The following is an 18,638-nucleotide window of genomic DNA, read 5'->3' as shown; positions in this document are numbered from 1 at the left end:
ACAGGAAGTAGACACAATGGACTGAAAATAACACACCACCTCCCCTGGCAACAACTGCCCACCCCAACCCCCTTGCACACTGCTTCTCCACTACAGTACACCTACAATAATGCCGGCCCAAGATAGGTGGGCAGGACCAAAAATATCAGCCGCTATTCAACAAGCTGTGCCCACATGCCAAAAAGCACACTGTCCCACTTTGAATCCCTGCCGTGGTTTTTGATTCACTCCTGCACATGCAGTCAGAACGAAAAGGTCCATGTAGAGTATCTCAGTTTATTCCTGTGGACCCTCCGTGCTGTTTTTACATGTAAGGTTTGAGTAAGAGCCTGCAGCCTCGCAGCTCTCAGCGAAGCAGAGGGTTTCTCACTACAGCAGGTTGTGGGTTGAGCGGCAGACTCATGACGGACTCGCTGCTTCCTGTAGGGGGACCACTGCATGGTGAGATGGATGACTTCTCCAGTCAGGCCTGAAAAGCATCTGTGGGTGAGTGTGTGGGCCTGTGTTTTCATGGGTGTGTTTGGCTGATTCGTCAAATGAGACCATGTTCAAATGAATTTTCTTTGCACGCAGTATGCATCAATGAAGCAACAGAAAGTGTAGTTTCTATCTTTCAAGGCTTTTCGAATGAATGAAATGCTGGATAATAGGTACCTTGTTAAACTGTGTCAGTCTACTCTGTGTGTGCGTCTAACCCAATCCTTGTCCATGTAGTGAGCAGCAGCAGTCTAATCCAATCAGCCCAATGAAAATTATTCCAAATCACATTTAGTGGCCAGTGAGAGGTTGCCTTATACATGATCTAATTAGCCCCTCTCTCGCTAGAGTCCGTCCACAAGGAAATGGCTTGAGATGCCGTACACAGAGATAAGGAAATGGACTCTGATATGTACTTCAATGTTGGCAGTGGTGGTGCATTTAAAAAAGCAGTGCCTGGTTACGCAGCAAAGCAGGAGATGAGACAACGTTCAAGTACAATTTAGGCTCCCAGTTATTCCAGCCAATGAAAATGCGACATTACTTAATAGAAAAGATGCCACTACAAATGATACTTTGACAAGCTGCCTTTCTTAGATGAGAAACACAACACTCTTATTCTTAGTGCTTACATGAACCGCATTCGGTGTCCTGTTCTACGAGCTGAGCTGCTGAGCAAGCTGAGGCTTGTTCACTTAGAGACACACCTCCTGTTTCAGCCACTGGCCTGAAACTGGCACACACCTCCACTCTGTTGTCACATTCAGATGATACTACTTCACTTTCAGCGGAAAGAGAATGTGCGCGGCATGAACACATACCTCAGAGGTTGTGCGCTGCATGTGTGTTCATGCGATTCCCGTACGGTGATTCACATTTAGTCAAGAATGTGTGGAATCCCTCGCACGCATTCATTTTAAGCCACCAATACATGCAGCAAAGATAACAATGCAAAATATTTTTGCAACTCAACCATTACGCAAACAGCCCCAAAACAATGTCAGTGTGTTTTGCTGCTTTTTTTAAATGTCCTCTCTCTTCAGCTGTGGGTTGGCTTCTGTGGGTGTGTGCTCGCATGCCTGGAGATTTGTTCTAACAGCTTACACTCATGCATACTCAACTCACCTGCACTCGCCATCTCTCGCGCACAGTTTCTCCCAAAAGGTTTCATTTCCAAACCTGTTCAGCCAATAAACCATTGTGTTACTCAACCAACTCTGTAATGCGCAAATTTATATATTCATGCACTTTAAGTTTTATGAGAGAGGCAGAGTGGCCACTGCTCACACCATCTTTACCCACGAACTGCTTTTAAGGATCGATCTACTTTAAAATAAACCGTCCCGACCTTTAACCGACCACAATGTCCAATCTCCCCAAAAAGCCCCGGCCACAGCATCCCTCTGTTGTTAAACTCAAAACCACAAAAAAAGAGCCTTCCTTCAACATGATGAGATCTCCAAAAACACACACAAGCTGGACTTCCAAGACACATTTTATGGTGATGATGCTGATAAAAAAATCTAATACTCAAACCTCTCGTATGTTTTCAGCAGCATCCCTCTCATATTCTCTCAGCTAAGAGGAAGACAAAGCGCCAGGCTGCAGAGTCACAGCAGCAGTTTCCTCTTTGATCCACTCAAATGTCAATTACTATGCATCGGTCTGTGTGCAGCAGTGGTTGCAGATACAATATTTAAGGTCATTTTTTCTGAATACATCATATCAATCTGACTGACAAATCCCACACACAATTATACTAAATAAAATTATTATATGAGAGGTGTCATGTTTACAGGTTACAAGGTGAGAAAGCAGGATAAAAGCTTCTTAATCTATAAAATGAATGTGCCAAACAGCTGAAAAAGGACTGTGATGAGTCATTTTTCCTTTGCTGTGTATTCTGCTGAACATCACTTTCATCGAACTTCAGAATCAAATGGCAGAAGATGAGCAACCAACCACGATTAACAAAACCAAGAAGCTCTCAAACAAAGCTGCTTCCCATGAGAAAGTCCTCGCACTAAGAAAACAGCCAATGGCGGTGCAACAAAGCCCATGTGGCTGACAACCACCGTCTGTACTACAACTACCACCTAGAGGTACAATATTCAACTTGACTCAAGGGTTCGATAATGCAAAGTGAGATTGTACAAGATTTAAAAAAGGGAATTATCGGGCTGAGCAGTCACATAATAAACGCTCATCTTCAGAGCAAAGTATTACAGTTCAATGTGTAAAAACTGTTAGCACATAGCCAGTGACCGCTAACTGCAGGTCACTGTACTCTTTGCTGTAGTTGTCTTTAGCTGCAGCTACTAGCTTACATTAGCCAGTTAGCTCAGTTAGCCATGCAGCTGGTGGCCCTATTAGCAGACTGGAATCAGAGATTTGTTTCCAAATAGTCCAGTTTATTCTTAATAAGGTCTGTACATGACGTATTCTAGGTCTGACTGGGCTTTTAATCCGATTATTAGCAGAATAAACGGCTCTGCATAAGCCTGCTTATTATTGTAAATACACTGCAAAACAATACAGATCAGGTTCAAATGAGGCGTCTTCGTAACAGAAATAAAAGCGTAGCTGGTGCACGTGGAGGATCACCACAGCACAAATCATGGCCACTCGACATTTGCTTTATTACTTAAGTCTCTTTCCCACTTTTTGGTAATCCATAGTTACTCCCACTCCAGCATGGTGAAAATGCACTCACATTGGCTTGTGGTGGCAAGAGCAAAATCCAGGTCACCAATCATTACCTATTACCCCACAGAGCAGGAAACAACATTAAGCCCAGTGCATGGCTAAATGGAGGCTGTGCATCCATTATGTGCACTACGCTTGAACCATCCGGTCCAGTTTTTTCTTCAATTTCACATCAGGGTAATAAAAGATCTCTCTTTATTTAACAGCTTTTTAAAAACTGTTTTCTGGCCACCTCACAGGAAGATGAAATGAAACGCCTGTCACACTGGCACAAAGTAACCTCTTATGGTGGATTTCATGATTAAAAAACCACCAGCTGCGTATGGAAGGAACAAGAATCGGACCGCCTTTATGTTTAACTGCTCTTCTAGTAAAGAAACATACTGACAAAAGCTCACTGTTGCTCCCTCACTGATACACTAACACCACAATTACTACATTTATATGACCAATGGGAACCTTTGCTGAAAATGATTCCCAGGCTCACTGTACTTAATTAGCCTTGTTCATACAGTGACCTATTCAATGTGCGTACTCTGAGGACGGCTTGTGAGCGCAGATGAAGCCCCCTCTCGGCCATGAGAACCAAAGCTGTGCTGCAGATAAGGACCCGCTCAGCTGACTTCAGGATATGTTACTCCCCAAAACACAAGTTTATCACGTTCCCACAGTGTCTCCTTGTTGTTTGGTCTTCCAGTTTTAATACTTTTTCTCCCAGATAAGCAGGAGGTGAAAATGTGCACGCTTTGCTCCTCCACAACCTTGACACTTTTGGCCATTGCATTCTTCCTTTTGATTACCTGCTCTCTGATTTCATCCTATCTGCCTTTGCTTCTCCTGCCCTCACCAATCTGAGCTCTTGCACAGAGTCACATGCACTTGTCAAAGCTGCATCGTTAGAATTCAACACATTCCTTTGGCATGGCAGACTTGGTTCACATGATCGCGCTGTTCCTTGACCGCTGACGAGAGGGGCTGAGACAATCCTCCTTTCAGCCCTGATTGGCCTGTACGCGGTCACACAGCACAGTCTAGTCAAATGTGTACATAACATTTCAGAAAAAACGTCACAGTAGAACAAACACAAGACCGCGACATGTATTAAGTTCATAACACATCACAGGCGAAAAGGTCTGCTTTACGATGAGGCTTAAAAGATTTCAACCCTGATTCCACAAAAAGTTGGCACACAATGTAAAATGTGAATGAAAGTAGAATCATTTCCAGACAAACCGTGTTTACCAGCCGTGGTTTCACAAAGCATTTCACAGCTTCATCCAATCATGTGTGCACCTCGTTCCTTCCTCGCTCGTGAATGACTGAGCCTTTCCAGGATGCCCCTTTCGTACCCAACCATGATCCTCTCACCTGTTACCAATGAGCCTGTTTACCTGTGGAATGATCCAAACAGGTGTTTTTGAAGCGTTCCACATCCTTCCCAGTCTGTGAAACGTGTTGTTGCATCAGATTCACAATAAGCAGATATTTACAGAAATCAATGAAGCCGATGAGCTCAAACACCAAACATATTGTCTTTGTGCTGTTTTCAGTTGAGTTTACGTCAAAAGGGATTAGCAAATGACCACATTCTGCTTTAATCATGCTTTACACAGCGTCCCAACGTTACTGGAATTGGGGTTAAAATATATAAGCACTGCTGCAGAACAGCTAGTGCAACCAAACAGTAAGTTGCTCTATGAAGAAAGCTGTGACTCCTGAAGCAAAACTGTTCCTTAAATCTCAGCTACGTTGCCAGAGTGGCTGTTACACTGAACACCTGTAACGAAACCTGTGATCATAAAAGGCTTGTGTTGGAAATTCCCTTTGCAACAGAAAAATAGTATTTACAGACCATAATGTTTTCTACAATCATGCACTTAAACATTTAGATTTTCTCTTGCATTTACAAACATCACTGGTTGCTGCCTTAATTCCTCACCAAAAAGTGAATCTGGTTTCTTATAATAGCTTCGATTTGCAATTTAAAGTCAAATAATATAAATGACCAACCTTGAGCTCTGTTTGGATTTAAAACAGCTAGTAGTTCGTTATCCAGATGCAATGGGCTTAGAGAGGAGACAAAGATGGTCAAGGTACTCCACAGGTCTCTGAGACACACCCGGTAAGAAGAAGAGCAGCGTGCCGGGGAAAGTTCAGACAAATGCCAAGAAAGTAGGTGGACAAGAGGAGGAGGTCCTCCCGGCTCTCAGCTCCCAATCAGACTGGAAATGAATGCTCTCTGAGAGTGGGGGTCTCAGCTGCATCTCTCTCTGTGTGCGTGCACATGTGCGCATGCTAAACCACGTCGTCTGGCTCGAGGCCAGGCCAAAGATATCAAGCAGCACCATAGAAACTCTAATGCAATCAGGGACAGTGGCCACAACGGGGCCAATGGTGAGCAGCAGAGAGCCATCCATCTTTCTCTGTCCGTTTCTGTTTCTGCTGCTCAAAAATACACAAAGAAGCAGATTTTAAAAACTAAATGAGATTTCTGAAAACCACAGAAAAAGACAAATTACTGGCGATTAGATGCAGACAGCATCTGCTTTATTGAGGGCCTGTCTGAGTCACAGCGACTTGGGAAATAACACAGGTAAGTCACAATATTTCGCATCTAGTCTCCAGGCTGTCGCCCCAACACCCCCCTGTCTAACTCAGCTTGTCCTCAGGCCGGGACAAACATGCACAGATATTGGTGCGCACCGAGCAGAGTAAGGGAAGAGGGGCAAAACTACCATGACAGCAGTGGGCTATATTAAGGGGCTGCAGACACAGCGGCTAGGGTCAGATCACACAGCACCGCATAACTAGAGTGCCAGCTGCATCTGTGTGTGTGCGTGTGTGTGCAATGACAGGTGAACCTTTGGAGATAAATGTGGACATATCCAGTCCCACATATTTCTACCTTCAAAAGCTGTCCTCAAACCTCATCACTCTAATCATCCAACATTTTAAAGCGCTAAACGTCTCTGAGGAAGACAGCTAAAGCTCCCTGGGAAAGTGTCTTATAAAACCAGCCTGAGGAATCTGCAAACAGACAACACATGCCCAGTCATCTGTGCGACCCTCTGGGAGACATTTGGTACCCTGCATCTTGCATCTACCATTTCATTTTTAGGCGCACAACTAGCAATTTTGACACAGTGGACTTTTTATGGTAATATATTTGACATTTGCAGAAATTTCCCATCTAGAAAGCAGACAAAGAGTAAGGCTTGGAAAGACCTGGGTCACAAGACGTCCAGCAGCGCTAGCGTCTCTTTGTCGGACTGGCTTGATCCGAATATTTTTTCCAGTCGATAACGTCCACCCCCGAGGGAAGAGTCCTCTGGTAGCAAGAAGTCTAGATGTAACTTGTGATGAAAAGTGTCACGGCTGATTTAAGGTTCTTCACAATCCAGCAGAGCTTTACACATGTAAATAAGAAGCAACACCAGCAACATTCAAAACACAGAATTGTAATTAGCTATCACTTTCTCACTGACTGACAGGTCTTTGAATACACAAGAAAACACTACACAACATCCACATCAAATTTTTGAGATGAAGCGACTAAAATATAATAATAATAGTCTGTTATTCAAGTAGCCAAACAACAGGATTGCTAACTCCTTTGATCACTCAAGCCATTTTTAAGGAAAAATGCAAAGGAAATACTGGTAGCAGCTTCTGTTTTTGGTTGTAAATATGAATATTTCCTGGTTTTCTGATAATAAAGTGAATATCTTTTGGTGTTGAAATGCTGGTGACACAAAATAAGACAGCTGAAGATGTCACCTTGGACTCTGGGAAACTGATTTTATAGATCAAATCATGAATGGATTAACTAAGACTATAATCAGATTTTAGATTATTGGAAACCCCAGAACCCTGGCACAAGAAGATGGGAACCAGTCTGACGCATTATACTCAGCTGTCAACCTAACTTACATTAAACAGCGTATATTTTTAATCTGAATAAATTCTGTATCACAATATTAATTTTTCATGTGAAAGCCAAACTTCCAAGTCTTTCATGATATAATGCATCATGACTAGAAGATGCAATTCAACATTGACGTGTATCTGATGTCTCTGTAAAGCTAGCTGAGGGAGAGGCTGCATAAAAGCACAAAAAAGGCAACCCCCCAACAAGGCTGCGAGAGCTAATTCCATCAAGAAGGTGTGTTAAGTCATCTGTGACCATGTGCGTACCCTCGAGACTCAGCGAAAGAGGTGATGGTGTTCTCTATGTGCATTGCAATGAGTTTCGAGGGCCTCCTGTTGGTGAGGGGCAGGTTTTCAGTGAGACAACTGGTCATCCAGCTCAGTCCTTGTGTGTTCTTGATGAAGCCCATCGAGCGCCACATGTGCACCTCAGCTCCTGCTTCACAGGTATGTGCAGGCTTCTAGCTACAGTCATAGTAAAGCTTCATGTGAAAATGTTACTTATGGACTTTTAAAGAGAGAATGTGTCATGAAGCCTTTCAAAGTATACAATTCTACGGTGAGTCATCAATCACAAGTGAGTCATGGTGACATCTTTTGTGTCGGGGTATGTAACACCTTGAGGAGCGCTTTGCATGGCACAGCCATGCAAAATTCACCGTCACTTTGCTTTTCATCCTCCATTATAAAGAGAGCACTTAGCTGCTGATGATCAAAGAGTTTGCAAGAGAAAAGCAGAGAATATAAGCAGGGAGATGACAACATAAAGGCAGAAGGGATAAATAGAGAAAAAGAGGGAGAGAGTATTGGACCCCTCCTCCTCTCCCTTCACCCGCCATCTGGTAGCCATCAGCGCCTCACACAGGAAGGGGCGGCCATGCCTTGCTGGGGCGCCAGGGAGCGGCTCCTCTTCCCTCCCGGTGCTGCAGAAACAACAATCGGCCAGTGCGTTGCATTGCAGTGCAGCCCAGCCCAGCCCAGCCCATCCTAGCCTAAGCCGGACGGCGAGCGGCGGCCCGGGACCGGGCGCTCACACCCCAGCAGACCAGCAAAGAGGAGCTCAGAGCAACCTCACATTCCTGCTGTCTGTGCCTGCCAAGAGGCGCTGGCAGCGGAAAGAAAGAGGGAGAGAACAGAGAGCTGCTCTGACTGGAGGCTGCCTAACGCTGCTGCTTTGAGAAACACTCCAGCCTTTCTCATCCCGTTTGCTTTCTCACTCGCCTCAACAATGACAAAGTTATCGATTGCCATTGTGGTATATCCCAGCATGCACATCACTGCATCCATATTTACAGTCCTGCGCCATTAGTCTTGAAGAAGCTTTCCCCTGCTTTGCAAGAATTCAGGGAATGCACATTATCATAAATTTGGCTCAACTTCTGTTTGTCCTTTTTTTTTCTTAAACACGCACTCTCTCTCTCTCTCTCTTTCTCTCTCTCTCACAGCAATCTGATGGGAACATAGAGCCCTAAATCCTTTTTGCCTGGTTCATGTCGACCATCTTTGGCCATATGTCCACGACAGACTACAGCTACACTCTGGAAACAGAAAGCAGACTTGTGACACATCCTATTTTTACTGCCTGGTGTCATTGGCTGAGCAGCTGAAACACGAGAAACAACGTAAAGAAAAAAAGTGGGACTCTTCTGTCACATCAGTACACGAGAATCATCCTGATCAATCATAAGAAATGAAAATAACACACGATGACGTGTACAATTAGCCTTGGCAAATAGCTGAGAGGTTTCTGTCATCTGCGTTTAATAATAGCTGCACTTGAGCCTGTTCGACTTGGCACGGTGACAAATAGCACAAAGGGATCATTTTACAACTCAACAGAAACATATTCCAACAGAACTCACAATCTGTTCCCAAGTTTCAATCAGGACAACTAAGTCTGCATGAGAACCAGTTCTCCACAAGCTGCTGTTGGATTTGGCTCAGTGGACAGTAAACAGCTGCACCAGGCAAAAGAGACACATCTGTTTACAAAATGCTGCATGTCAGCCTTGACCTGCGAGTGCAATCCAACAATCAGTGCACCAGCAAGGCAACGCACTGACTTTAAAGAAGGATACAATAACATCTTTCAAATATTTTGGGGCGAGATGTGACTAAAAAGTACGGAACGCTGACACCATCCTGACGTGACAGCATTGTCACCTCATTATGATGCAAAAACATTTCAACCAATAATTGTAATCACAGCCTGTTGAACATTTATACCCCGTGGACAATGTCTTAATGATTCCTCCCGTTATGTCCTGCACCATAATTCCACCGTGTTAATGCAGACCAAAGTTTGCACGACAGTACAGCTCTTGATAGAGACGCTAACAAGACGGCAGCTAAACAATCGCCTTCAATTTTAGCTTCGTTTAGAAACTCTAAATGGCTGCTTGCTGGTATAAACACTGCCTCACTGTACATGCTTTGAAAAGCAGTTCGGCAGCTCAAGAATCTGCACTGAAAGTTCTGCCTGAAAGTATCCGGTTGACATGACAAACAAGAGACGATCCACTGTGAAAGGAACAGAGTGAACGTTAGGCAAAAGCTGCACCTGACTATCGAACGCTGCTCCTTTCAAGCTATCTGTATTGTTCTGATGCAGGATGCCAGATGCTACTTAGAAATGCTGCAAGACTGCGAACTGGTGACCACATGGCAACAGAGACAGCAAAGAGACAAAGACACCGGGGGACAGAGGCATAAAACTCAGTGCAGATTTACGACTGAGAACGTGTAGGCACAAAGACAGAAATGTGTATGTGCATTCTCTGCGCAGAGAGACAATCAGACATCCAAAGCTGATCTGCTGGGTTGATTTTCTCTCACTGGGTGCCGGCAGTGACACATGCGATTCATGTTTTCAAGACACTCAAAACTGCTGCCTCACAAAGCGTTGATGAACACATACAGTGAAGGTAGAACAGAGACCGGTCTGACGTTAATTTCACATGACGCTGCAGAAGCCCAGTGAGATATTTACCATGTGTCAAAAAGATTACGCTCTGCCAACTTCCACAGGCCTTTGCTCTCTCTGGCTGTTTTGTTTTTGTGGCTGTGTTTTCCTTTGTGATGCAATGACATGATTTCAGGCTTACTACACTCTATAAATATCCAGAAGAAAATGGAGACGTTGTTCACTTCTAGTGGATTTTGAAACAAAGGAGGAAAAAAGACTTTGAGTGTATTCAAACAAAGCTGTGCTAAAATCATCACTTCGAGAGTCAAAATAAAATATTATGGAACCTACTGATCTTCTTTTTACTGTATGTTCGCGAGTCCTTGCAGCAGAGTTTTGAAACCATGTCAGTTACCAATTAAGCTACGGTGCAGCTGACACGACACGGCGACATTAGTCTGCCTGGGACAAAAGCAGGCTGGTAAGGATAACTATTGTAGTAGCACAGATATTAATATTTAATGGTTATTTGTTTGTAATGGACATTAAATAATTAATGCCACATGCAATCAATTTTCAGGCTGTGGCTGATCATACAGCAGTAGCCCGCCTGCTCTAAATGGAGCCACGTTGATGTGGCGGTCAGGGCACGGTTCAGCCGTTTTGCTTTGTTAGCCTAAGAGGCTAATGCTGCACAAGTACGCCTCTGTTGCATCCCGTCCGGGTTGCTTGTTTGTTTGTTTCTTCAAGCATGTGGGGAGGGAGTTTGGCAGAAAGTGAGTGTTTGTTCTCTGTTCCACTTGCTAAGCAGATTTAATGAATCCTCTACTTAAACACAGAGCTATGCCTTTATTTCCTTTGACTGCGCTGTCACGTTCGTTGCGTACAGATTTCTCTTTACTTTGTAAATGACAAATGTTTCCAGTCAACCAGAGACAGAAGTAATGGCTTATGGCCACAGTACCGTGTACTGTGAAAGCATCCCCCCACCCCCAGCTGAGAGGACTCAAGACCAGCATGGAGCATGTCCTCAGTCTCCCTTTACAGCCATCAGAGGAGGACCTTCAGAGTTCAATATTTTCCTTCTTCCGGTATACCCAGCAGCCTTGTGCTGCAGCGCTGAGGCCCTATTAAGGGCTGGACTCAGTGTATAACAAAATCCTCATCTGTTTCCAATGCATGGCAGCGGACCACATGGATCCTAACAATCCATATGTGCAGTGGGAGGAAAGAACGAGGAAAAGCCAAGCCAAATGAGGGCTGCAAAATACACTCAAAAATCAATATCACTGTCATTTTACATATTTACCGCAGAGATGATAACTAAGATAACTGCCCACGGCCTTATATGATCAGCTGAGAGGTTATGTTCAACATATAACTATCTATTCAATGATAAGAATTAGTCCTCACTGTGTTGCACACATCTTTGTAATGACCTAAGTAGAATAAATGTGGGATGAAATGGACTCATGTCACTATGACGAATGAGTGCTGCAGCATTTAAGCGACAGCTCCTGAAAGCAGCAGGGAAACACCTGAAAACATACAGATGGTAGCAAAACTGTCGTGTTCCTCGAGTCGTTCCTGGGCAGTTTTTGTGGTGCACTGCATGCCACTGCAAGTGGTTCCGATAGTGTGGCTGATAGTGTGGCAGTGCATGTTTTTCAGTGATGTTTTAGGGTATGACTGCTCCAGGCAAATGTGTCTCTTTGGGCAAAGATGGACCTTCTTCTCCCTTTAACAACATGTGTAAGTTTGTTTAAAGAACATACCAATTTGTGAAACAATGAGAAAGTTTGTGGTCTAACAACAAAGGTTTCTAGTAAAAACTGCATAGTTTGGTACCAAGTAACGCGAGAAAATGCCATAACATGAAGATGATGTAGTTAAACATGTCTGTAAAAATGAGAGTTTTTGTCAATGCATGTTAGTAAGGCTTGAAAATCTGATCATGTAAATTTTGTTGTCCGCAGCAGACAGACCGGTCGTCTGCATAACTGGTATGGTTTTGTTTTCCCGCACCTCCTTAAGCCACTGTGATAACACACTGCAGATGTCGTGAAGACACCGGCCTCCGAGCTGCTCTTCTGAACGAGATTTTCACAAGTGGGCTTCGACAGTGGTTCACAGATTGAAAGGTAAGAGAAACGAAAGGAAAAGGAGAACCAGGCGGAAAATGCAGTGTCAATGAAATGGAGAAACCGCAGAGGATACAGTTATGACAAACTCTGGCTGAGAAAAGTCCTACAAAAGCAACTGTGGTCAGATACCTTCATGCTGCCCCAGAATGAGATGTTAATGGCCAGGAAGTGTTGACTCTTTCTCAGAGAATGGTGACTGCAACAGTGAATGGATCCACGATTTAGACTGCACTGCAAATACTGCATATATTCTGTTTACTAAATGTTGACTGAGCTGTTTATGAGACACAGAAAAATGACCCATTTCAATCTGTCACTCAGAACGGATGGAAAAAGAAACAAACAGCGAACATTGATCCTGTTTTATGGCAGTTTGTATTCATTTAAAGAAATTACACCAATTCAATTTCTCCACTGCTTGTATCAACAGTAATTTAGTCGTAAATAAAGTGAAAGTGAAGTAAATATTCATTATAGTAGGTTTTGGGAAAATTAGACAAAGAGAATGTCTTGTTTGTCTTGATGCACCACAGTAATTAACATTGGCTGTGCTCTTATGTCATCAGGCAGCCATAACTGAACTGTAACGTCTGGGAAAATCAGAGACAGCCTAAATCAACTGGACAGCCATGTTTTGTTTCACGCACAGCCTATCAATGACTCAGAGGGATAATATTACACTGTGTCCATCAATAAAACCTCACCCGATTGGCCAAAAGAGATTTTGAATATTGTCTCTTCACATCTCATTGGTAATGAACAGACAGACAGCATTTTCTCATGTCAAGCTCTTAATGGTCTCGGCTGCTCAGGCACGGCAGGTCTGCTGAACTGCTTTCACCTTTGAGCTCCACCAATCAGCAGCCGTGCCTCAGGGGCAAACTTTGCCCTGAGTGGTTAATCAGGTAAGCAGGGGCCCTGGCTTCTAGTCTACCGGCGCTCAGTCTGGAGACGGGGCTAATAAGAGCCGAAGGTGGGGCCGTGCTCACATGCTACTGTAATGTCTTCTATTTATTTCTTCAGTTCAGTCATTGAACCTATCATCAAATGTTTACCTCCACAGCATAGCACTTCAGAATAAATGCAATGATCCTGAGAGGGTTTATGACTACATGATTTATTTGGGTTTTTAGTTTAAATAAGATGAAGACAATTTCCATTGAAGCCTGGGCTCAGTTGAACAGTTCACCTACGACAGTCTGATTACTTGGAAAGGGCATAAACTCCTGATTACTGCTGGGACAGTTACAGTAAAGACTACAGTCAGCCTTAAGGTTACCAAGGTTGAGAGTGAAATTTAAGGATGTGAATTCAAAAAAATTAATATTTCTGCTTTTCAATCCAATTCATTTCTAAATTCATCCATCCATCGTATCTCTTTGAGAAACTGTTAAATGCACTGGGAAACAAGTGCATGAAAGGTTTACTGCCTTTATTTGGTTTAATTTGGCACCAACGATCAACACAGAACACCAGTCACTGACAATAATTTTAAAAAGTTATATGTGGGACTTTCTGAGCAGACCCTCAATAGGTCATGAGAGATAAATCAAGCAGAGCAAACATGTGAAAAGGCGATCATGAAACGAGTGTTTTCTGTGGTTTTAACTGAAAGACGAGGCAGAGAAGAAGACGGCTGTTGCTTGTTTTGTAAGCAGTATTTGGGCAGTATTATAATGACACTGGCACGTGACGGTAAAATGACTTTAGTTTTAGCTTTTCTCTGACAGATCTAAAATCCTCTCTGGACGGCAGACAAAGACAAACAGTGTCAGGACACTTTGTCCCTGCCAAACAGAGCCATCACTGCCTTCTCCTCCCGGACAGACTCACGGCTGAGGGGTTGTTTTCATTTTCTCATTAAGGTCAATCAGCGTGGTGGACAGTGAGCTCGAGCTACTGTGACCAAATGCATTGAAAAGCACTTTGAGGAGATGAAGGATGAGCTAAAAGTCAAGCTAGGCAGAGCAGAGAAGCTCGCTCTGACCAACTGCTGGACAAAGACACATCACAGCTACCTTCACTTCATCAGTGCAGACTGGGAGCACGGTTATCTGGTTATTGCCATCTTTTACTGGGAAAATCTGCTGATCTGTTGCTCCGCTCCCGATTTGGTGAATTAAGAGTTTATTTCGACCACGGAAGAGTTGGTGGCGATTGTTGGAACAGGATGACTTGTATTTTGTTTCTCTCGAGGCTGAATGACGTGTGTTTCACAGAGATAAAATTAGTGTTTCTGTAAATGGAGTCTGGTGGCTTTGGTAAGAGCGATGTAGCAGCTATCTCTTTACAAACAAATACTTTCTGTGCACGACATTGATGGGGCGCAGACACCTGCAGGGATTACTTTGCAGCCTGTTTCAGCTGCTGGCTGCAGCACTCAACACTGAACCAATTTTTTTATATTTGTCCCCGTTAGTCACTTACATACAAAAACAGAGGAACACGGGGTCCATCTTCCAGGACACGACTGACTGGGAGATGCAGTCTAGTGTTCTCTCAGACAGCATCACCTGACAGAACCACAAGATTTTACTATGGCTGATATTCAGAGCAGTAATCACAAGCCATCCTAACTTTGCCAGCAGACCCCATCATATGATTTCCACCAAACACAACACACATTTCCACACAATTCATTCGTGGACAACCTCAGATATTTACTGCAAGCGTGTAATCGTACAATTACTTGATCGACCAACATTTTTTTATGTTTGTATTGAAGCCCAGGTGTGGTACTGGTGCACAAAACACTAATATTAGCATATTAAAACACTACTCTACTAAGGGCTGTGGGTCATTAGCAGTGTACCTAAAAAGTAAACTAAAGTGTCATCCAAGGAAGTAAAGTTAAAAGCAGTTAACTTGCAGAAAATGAGTCGTCTTGGCAACACTGTTTAAGATACAACAAGCAAAATCAATTCATCAGGTCAAAAATTAGCAGATTATTCAAATATCAAAACAACTCCTAGATTCAGATCTGAAATCATCCCTCTTATCTCTGCCAGCCTACAACCACAATGCTTCACGACCAGCTGCAGGATTTCTATTTTAGAAAAGAATCAACTTCTCTATTTTTGGGCATCAGCTCAAACAGCTGGTGGTGAGTTCCCAGATAGGTGATGGCTGAACAATTTGTCATCGGCTAAAAAAAGAGCAGTCAGCACTTCCATGGATTACAAAGCCTCATGTGACCAAGTGCACTGACCTTTCACAGGGGGCCATTTTTCAGCCCGCTCAGGGGAAACCAGGTTTTTAAATTTTAATATCAACTTTTTCTGATTTTACTTCTGCTCTGAAATAAAGCAAAAAGAACAGCAGAAATACAGAAAGCTGTAGTTTTTCTAGTCATAAAGGGGGAAAAAAAGAAAAATAGGGAAAAGAGGTTTCCCTTGTGTCCTCTGTTTAACATACTGGCTTTTGATGGCGAAACTTTAATGCAAATTGCACAAATTCTCAACAATAAAAAGCAGCTAGAACAACAGACAGCAGCTGTTTGCATACAGAGACAGACAACCACACCAAACTGTCTTTAAAGCAGCATCAGAGCAGCTCCATGTTGCTCATAACCTTACTGTGACGTGGCCTCCTGGTTATTCTGTGCTACTGTGTCCAGATCTCAGTTATGAAACCGGAGCAGCTAGTTGCTTTATCCCCTTGAGAACAATTAAGCCCTTCACCAGCCTGCTGTTAGCTCTATTGAGAAAGAACAATTTTGGGTCATTATAGCTAACACTTGGTTTCGTAGGGATTACCTCAAGTGATGCAGAAGTGAGAACATCCTGAAGTGGGAATGTTAAGTTCTCAGCACCACATACTGTACATCAAGGTGACCTCTGCCAATGAAAACAGGCTATTTTTCCAGCAAATGGTAAAAAAAAGGGTCTCTTATCATGTTATGAATATGTAGTGATTACAAAACAAATGCTCACAATTAGGCAGCAAGCTCAGATTTTGACTTCCTCCTCATCAAATCAGACGGACCTGTTGTGAATGTCAGAAAAAAAAACCCTTTACGGCTAGATTTTCATTTTTTGGCTTTCAGAATAAAAAAAAACACACACTTCATTGGACCTGTGGTTTCTGTGAAAACATCCCTCCTCTCAAGCCACCTTGTAATTCAAATATCAATAAAGGAGATAACTGCTGATCCTCAAGGAAAGCATGCAGGCTCCACAGCTAACTTGTGCAACTTGAAGTTATTTGCTTTTGCATCTGCGTTGTAGTCGGCTGTAAACCATCGATCCAAACCGGCGACAATTCACTACTGGTGTGAAAAACAATGGCTGAGACTGATGCTGTCCTCATGATGTGTGTGAGCGTGGACGTGCACGACCAACCAGGCGATGCTGCAAACATTAGTAGTTATAGTAGCTCTGACAACTACTCTAACACCTCATTGAGCACAGCTGACAGAAACTGGAGGTCATCCTTTGATGTATTCTGCCGCTGTTCCGTAAATCATTTAACCCTCTGCATGATCATCAACCACCTCTGACACCGGGAAAACTAACTGAGACCACGCTTCACAAGGTAATCAATGTGTTATCGGCCCAAGACAATCAATTCCTCAGAGGTAATGAGACCGGGTCGCTGTGTGGCAGCATCAAGCAGCCACAGAGGAGGCCGGAAAGGTCTCAGGTTTGACCCAAAACAACAGCAACGTGCCCTGCTGATGTGCCCTTGAGCAAAACAAGGACCGCCTACCTGCCAACTGACAGTCAGGTCCCTGAGAGGGACCACAGGGCACAGTGAACTCAGCTGCAGCTTCAGAAAATGGCAAACCGGATTCACTGAAATGCATACAAGATGAGGCCTACAAGGCAGTCACTGCGCACATGAAAGGTGTGCAAGGCAAAGGTGGCACACTTTGTCGAACAGGTTACTTTAGAACAACGTTGACAAATAGCAGAGAAAGTGCACTTACGTAACGTCTCAACTTTTTTTCAGGAGGAGACTTTCTGAGCCACCCTGAACACACCACATCACCCCCACTCATTTCTGCTCCTTCTCGCTCTCCGCGGAGTTTGAGCGGAGATTTCTGCTCGGCTTCGCTTGTTTTTGGGAGTGTCTCCTTGAGCCTGAACAAAACAAAAAAACAAAAAAAGCTCAAAAGGTGAAGCTGAAATACAGAAAGTTGAAAAGGTGGTGATTTTAACAGCGACAAATACCGTCACTCCTTCCTCGAAAGTCGACTCACCGACCAGGCAGCCCTCTGAAATGCACAGACCAGATTTTCCACGAGTTGTAGTCAAATAAACGGGTAAATCCTGAGCTTGGAGTTCATAAAAACCTCCGCGGCACCGCCTTTAGTACAAATATCAACGCTGACTTGTGTATTTTGTTCACACTGGATCGCTGTGGGGGACAAAAAAATAGGCGCAACTGAAAGTCGGTTAAGTTTTTGTTGTTATATGTGACGCTTCATGCTAATTCCCGTCAAAGTGGAGCGATTCCCGATGGGCGCGATCAGACGTAAATGTCCCACAGTGTACCGGTGCATAGTTGTCGTTTCGGCGCAAATTAAAACAATCTTCACCGTAAACACAGTGGTTCCGCCGAGCTTCCCTACCAGTTTACTCCCATGGTTCCTTAATTATGATTGACAGGGTGGCTCCGTCTTTCCCTCAACTCACCCTCTTCGGGAACATGGTGACGTCAAGCTAACGGACCTAACAACAAAAAAAAACGGAAGTTTGGGGGTTCTGCTTTCAAAATAAATGTTTGGCTTATCCAGAACTTTCTCAACGGTTGTCGCGTCAATGATAACGGCATTTTTCGTTTTAGCCGTTAGCACTGGTGTGATAGCCGTATAAACCACCGTTAAGATGACTTAATTATGTGTACATTTTCTATTTCAGTCGTTGCTGATTCATATTTGGCAGACCTAATTAACTATTTTTCAATTTTCAGTTATACTAATTGCATTAAGAACAACTGTATTTTAATTTGTGGATCACAAAAACTCCCTTTAAGCTGCTTTCAATTTTTAAGACGCTTTCCACTTTCAACACACCCCCTTTATTTAATGCTCTCTCAACGAAAGGTTCGTCATTGTCAAATTTGCTTTGAAAGTTATCACCGGATGTTTCATTGTTGTAGCTCTGCTGGCTTTAATAGTGTTGAGGGGACGGAATAGGGAGGCGGCGGCGTGCAAGGAAAACTGTAGAGCATCTATCATGGGACATGTAGTTCAAAAATCGTTAGTGTTCCGTCCCACAAAACAACAAACGAGTCTCGGGCGATTTGATAGATGAAATATGATGTAACAGAGCTGTGTGCACCTCTGGGGGAACACTAAAAGTGGCCTCAGACAGTTGAAGGAAAGACAAAGAAGCGACCCACCTCAGTGTGAACCACAAGGTCCCAAGAAATCACTGCGCGCCGGGATGCACTGTCCATAATGCGTGTTTACCCATAAAGAAGATTCAGCATAAAAAAACCCCTGCAATTTTAGGAGATTAACAGGAAGCATAGTG

The 18,638-nt window shown here is 43.5% G+C and overlaps 1 protein-coding gene across 5 annotated transcripts in view; it reads right to left on the bottom strand.

Annotated features, from left to right (window-relative positions):
* Positions 1–17,793, bottom strand: part of gab1 (GRB2-associated binding protein 1) — a 52,799-nt gene extending 35,006 nt beyond the window's left edge. For 4 of the 5 annotated variants that reach the window (XM_070978266.1, XM_070978283.1, XM_070978291.1 and 1 more), the window contains exons 1-2: positions 17,331–17,766; positions 17,087–17,240 (exon numbers count right to left, since the gene is read on the bottom strand). In XM_070978266.1, coding sequence (XP_070834367.1) covers positions 17,087–17,158 — 72 coding nt within the window. In that variant the 5' untranslated portion in view covers positions 17,159–17,240; positions 17,331–17,766. Of the gene's footprint in view, positions 1–17,086; positions 17,241–17,330 lie in introns of all 5 variants that reach the window. The other variant, XM_070978276.1, reaches the window with a different exon arrangement.
* Positions 17,794–18,638: the final 845 nt, after the last annotated feature.

The sequence above is a fragment of the Chaetodon trifascialis genome, chromosome 2 (assembly GCF_039877785.1).
Source record: "Chaetodon trifascialis isolate fChaTrf1 chromosome 2, fChaTrf1.hap1, whole genome shotgun sequence".
Classification (NCBI taxonomy): Eukaryota; Metazoa; Chordata; class Actinopteri; order Chaetodontiformes; family Chaetodontidae; genus Chaetodon; species Chaetodon trifascialis.
This window is presented reverse-complemented; position numbering and strand designations above follow the sequence as displayed.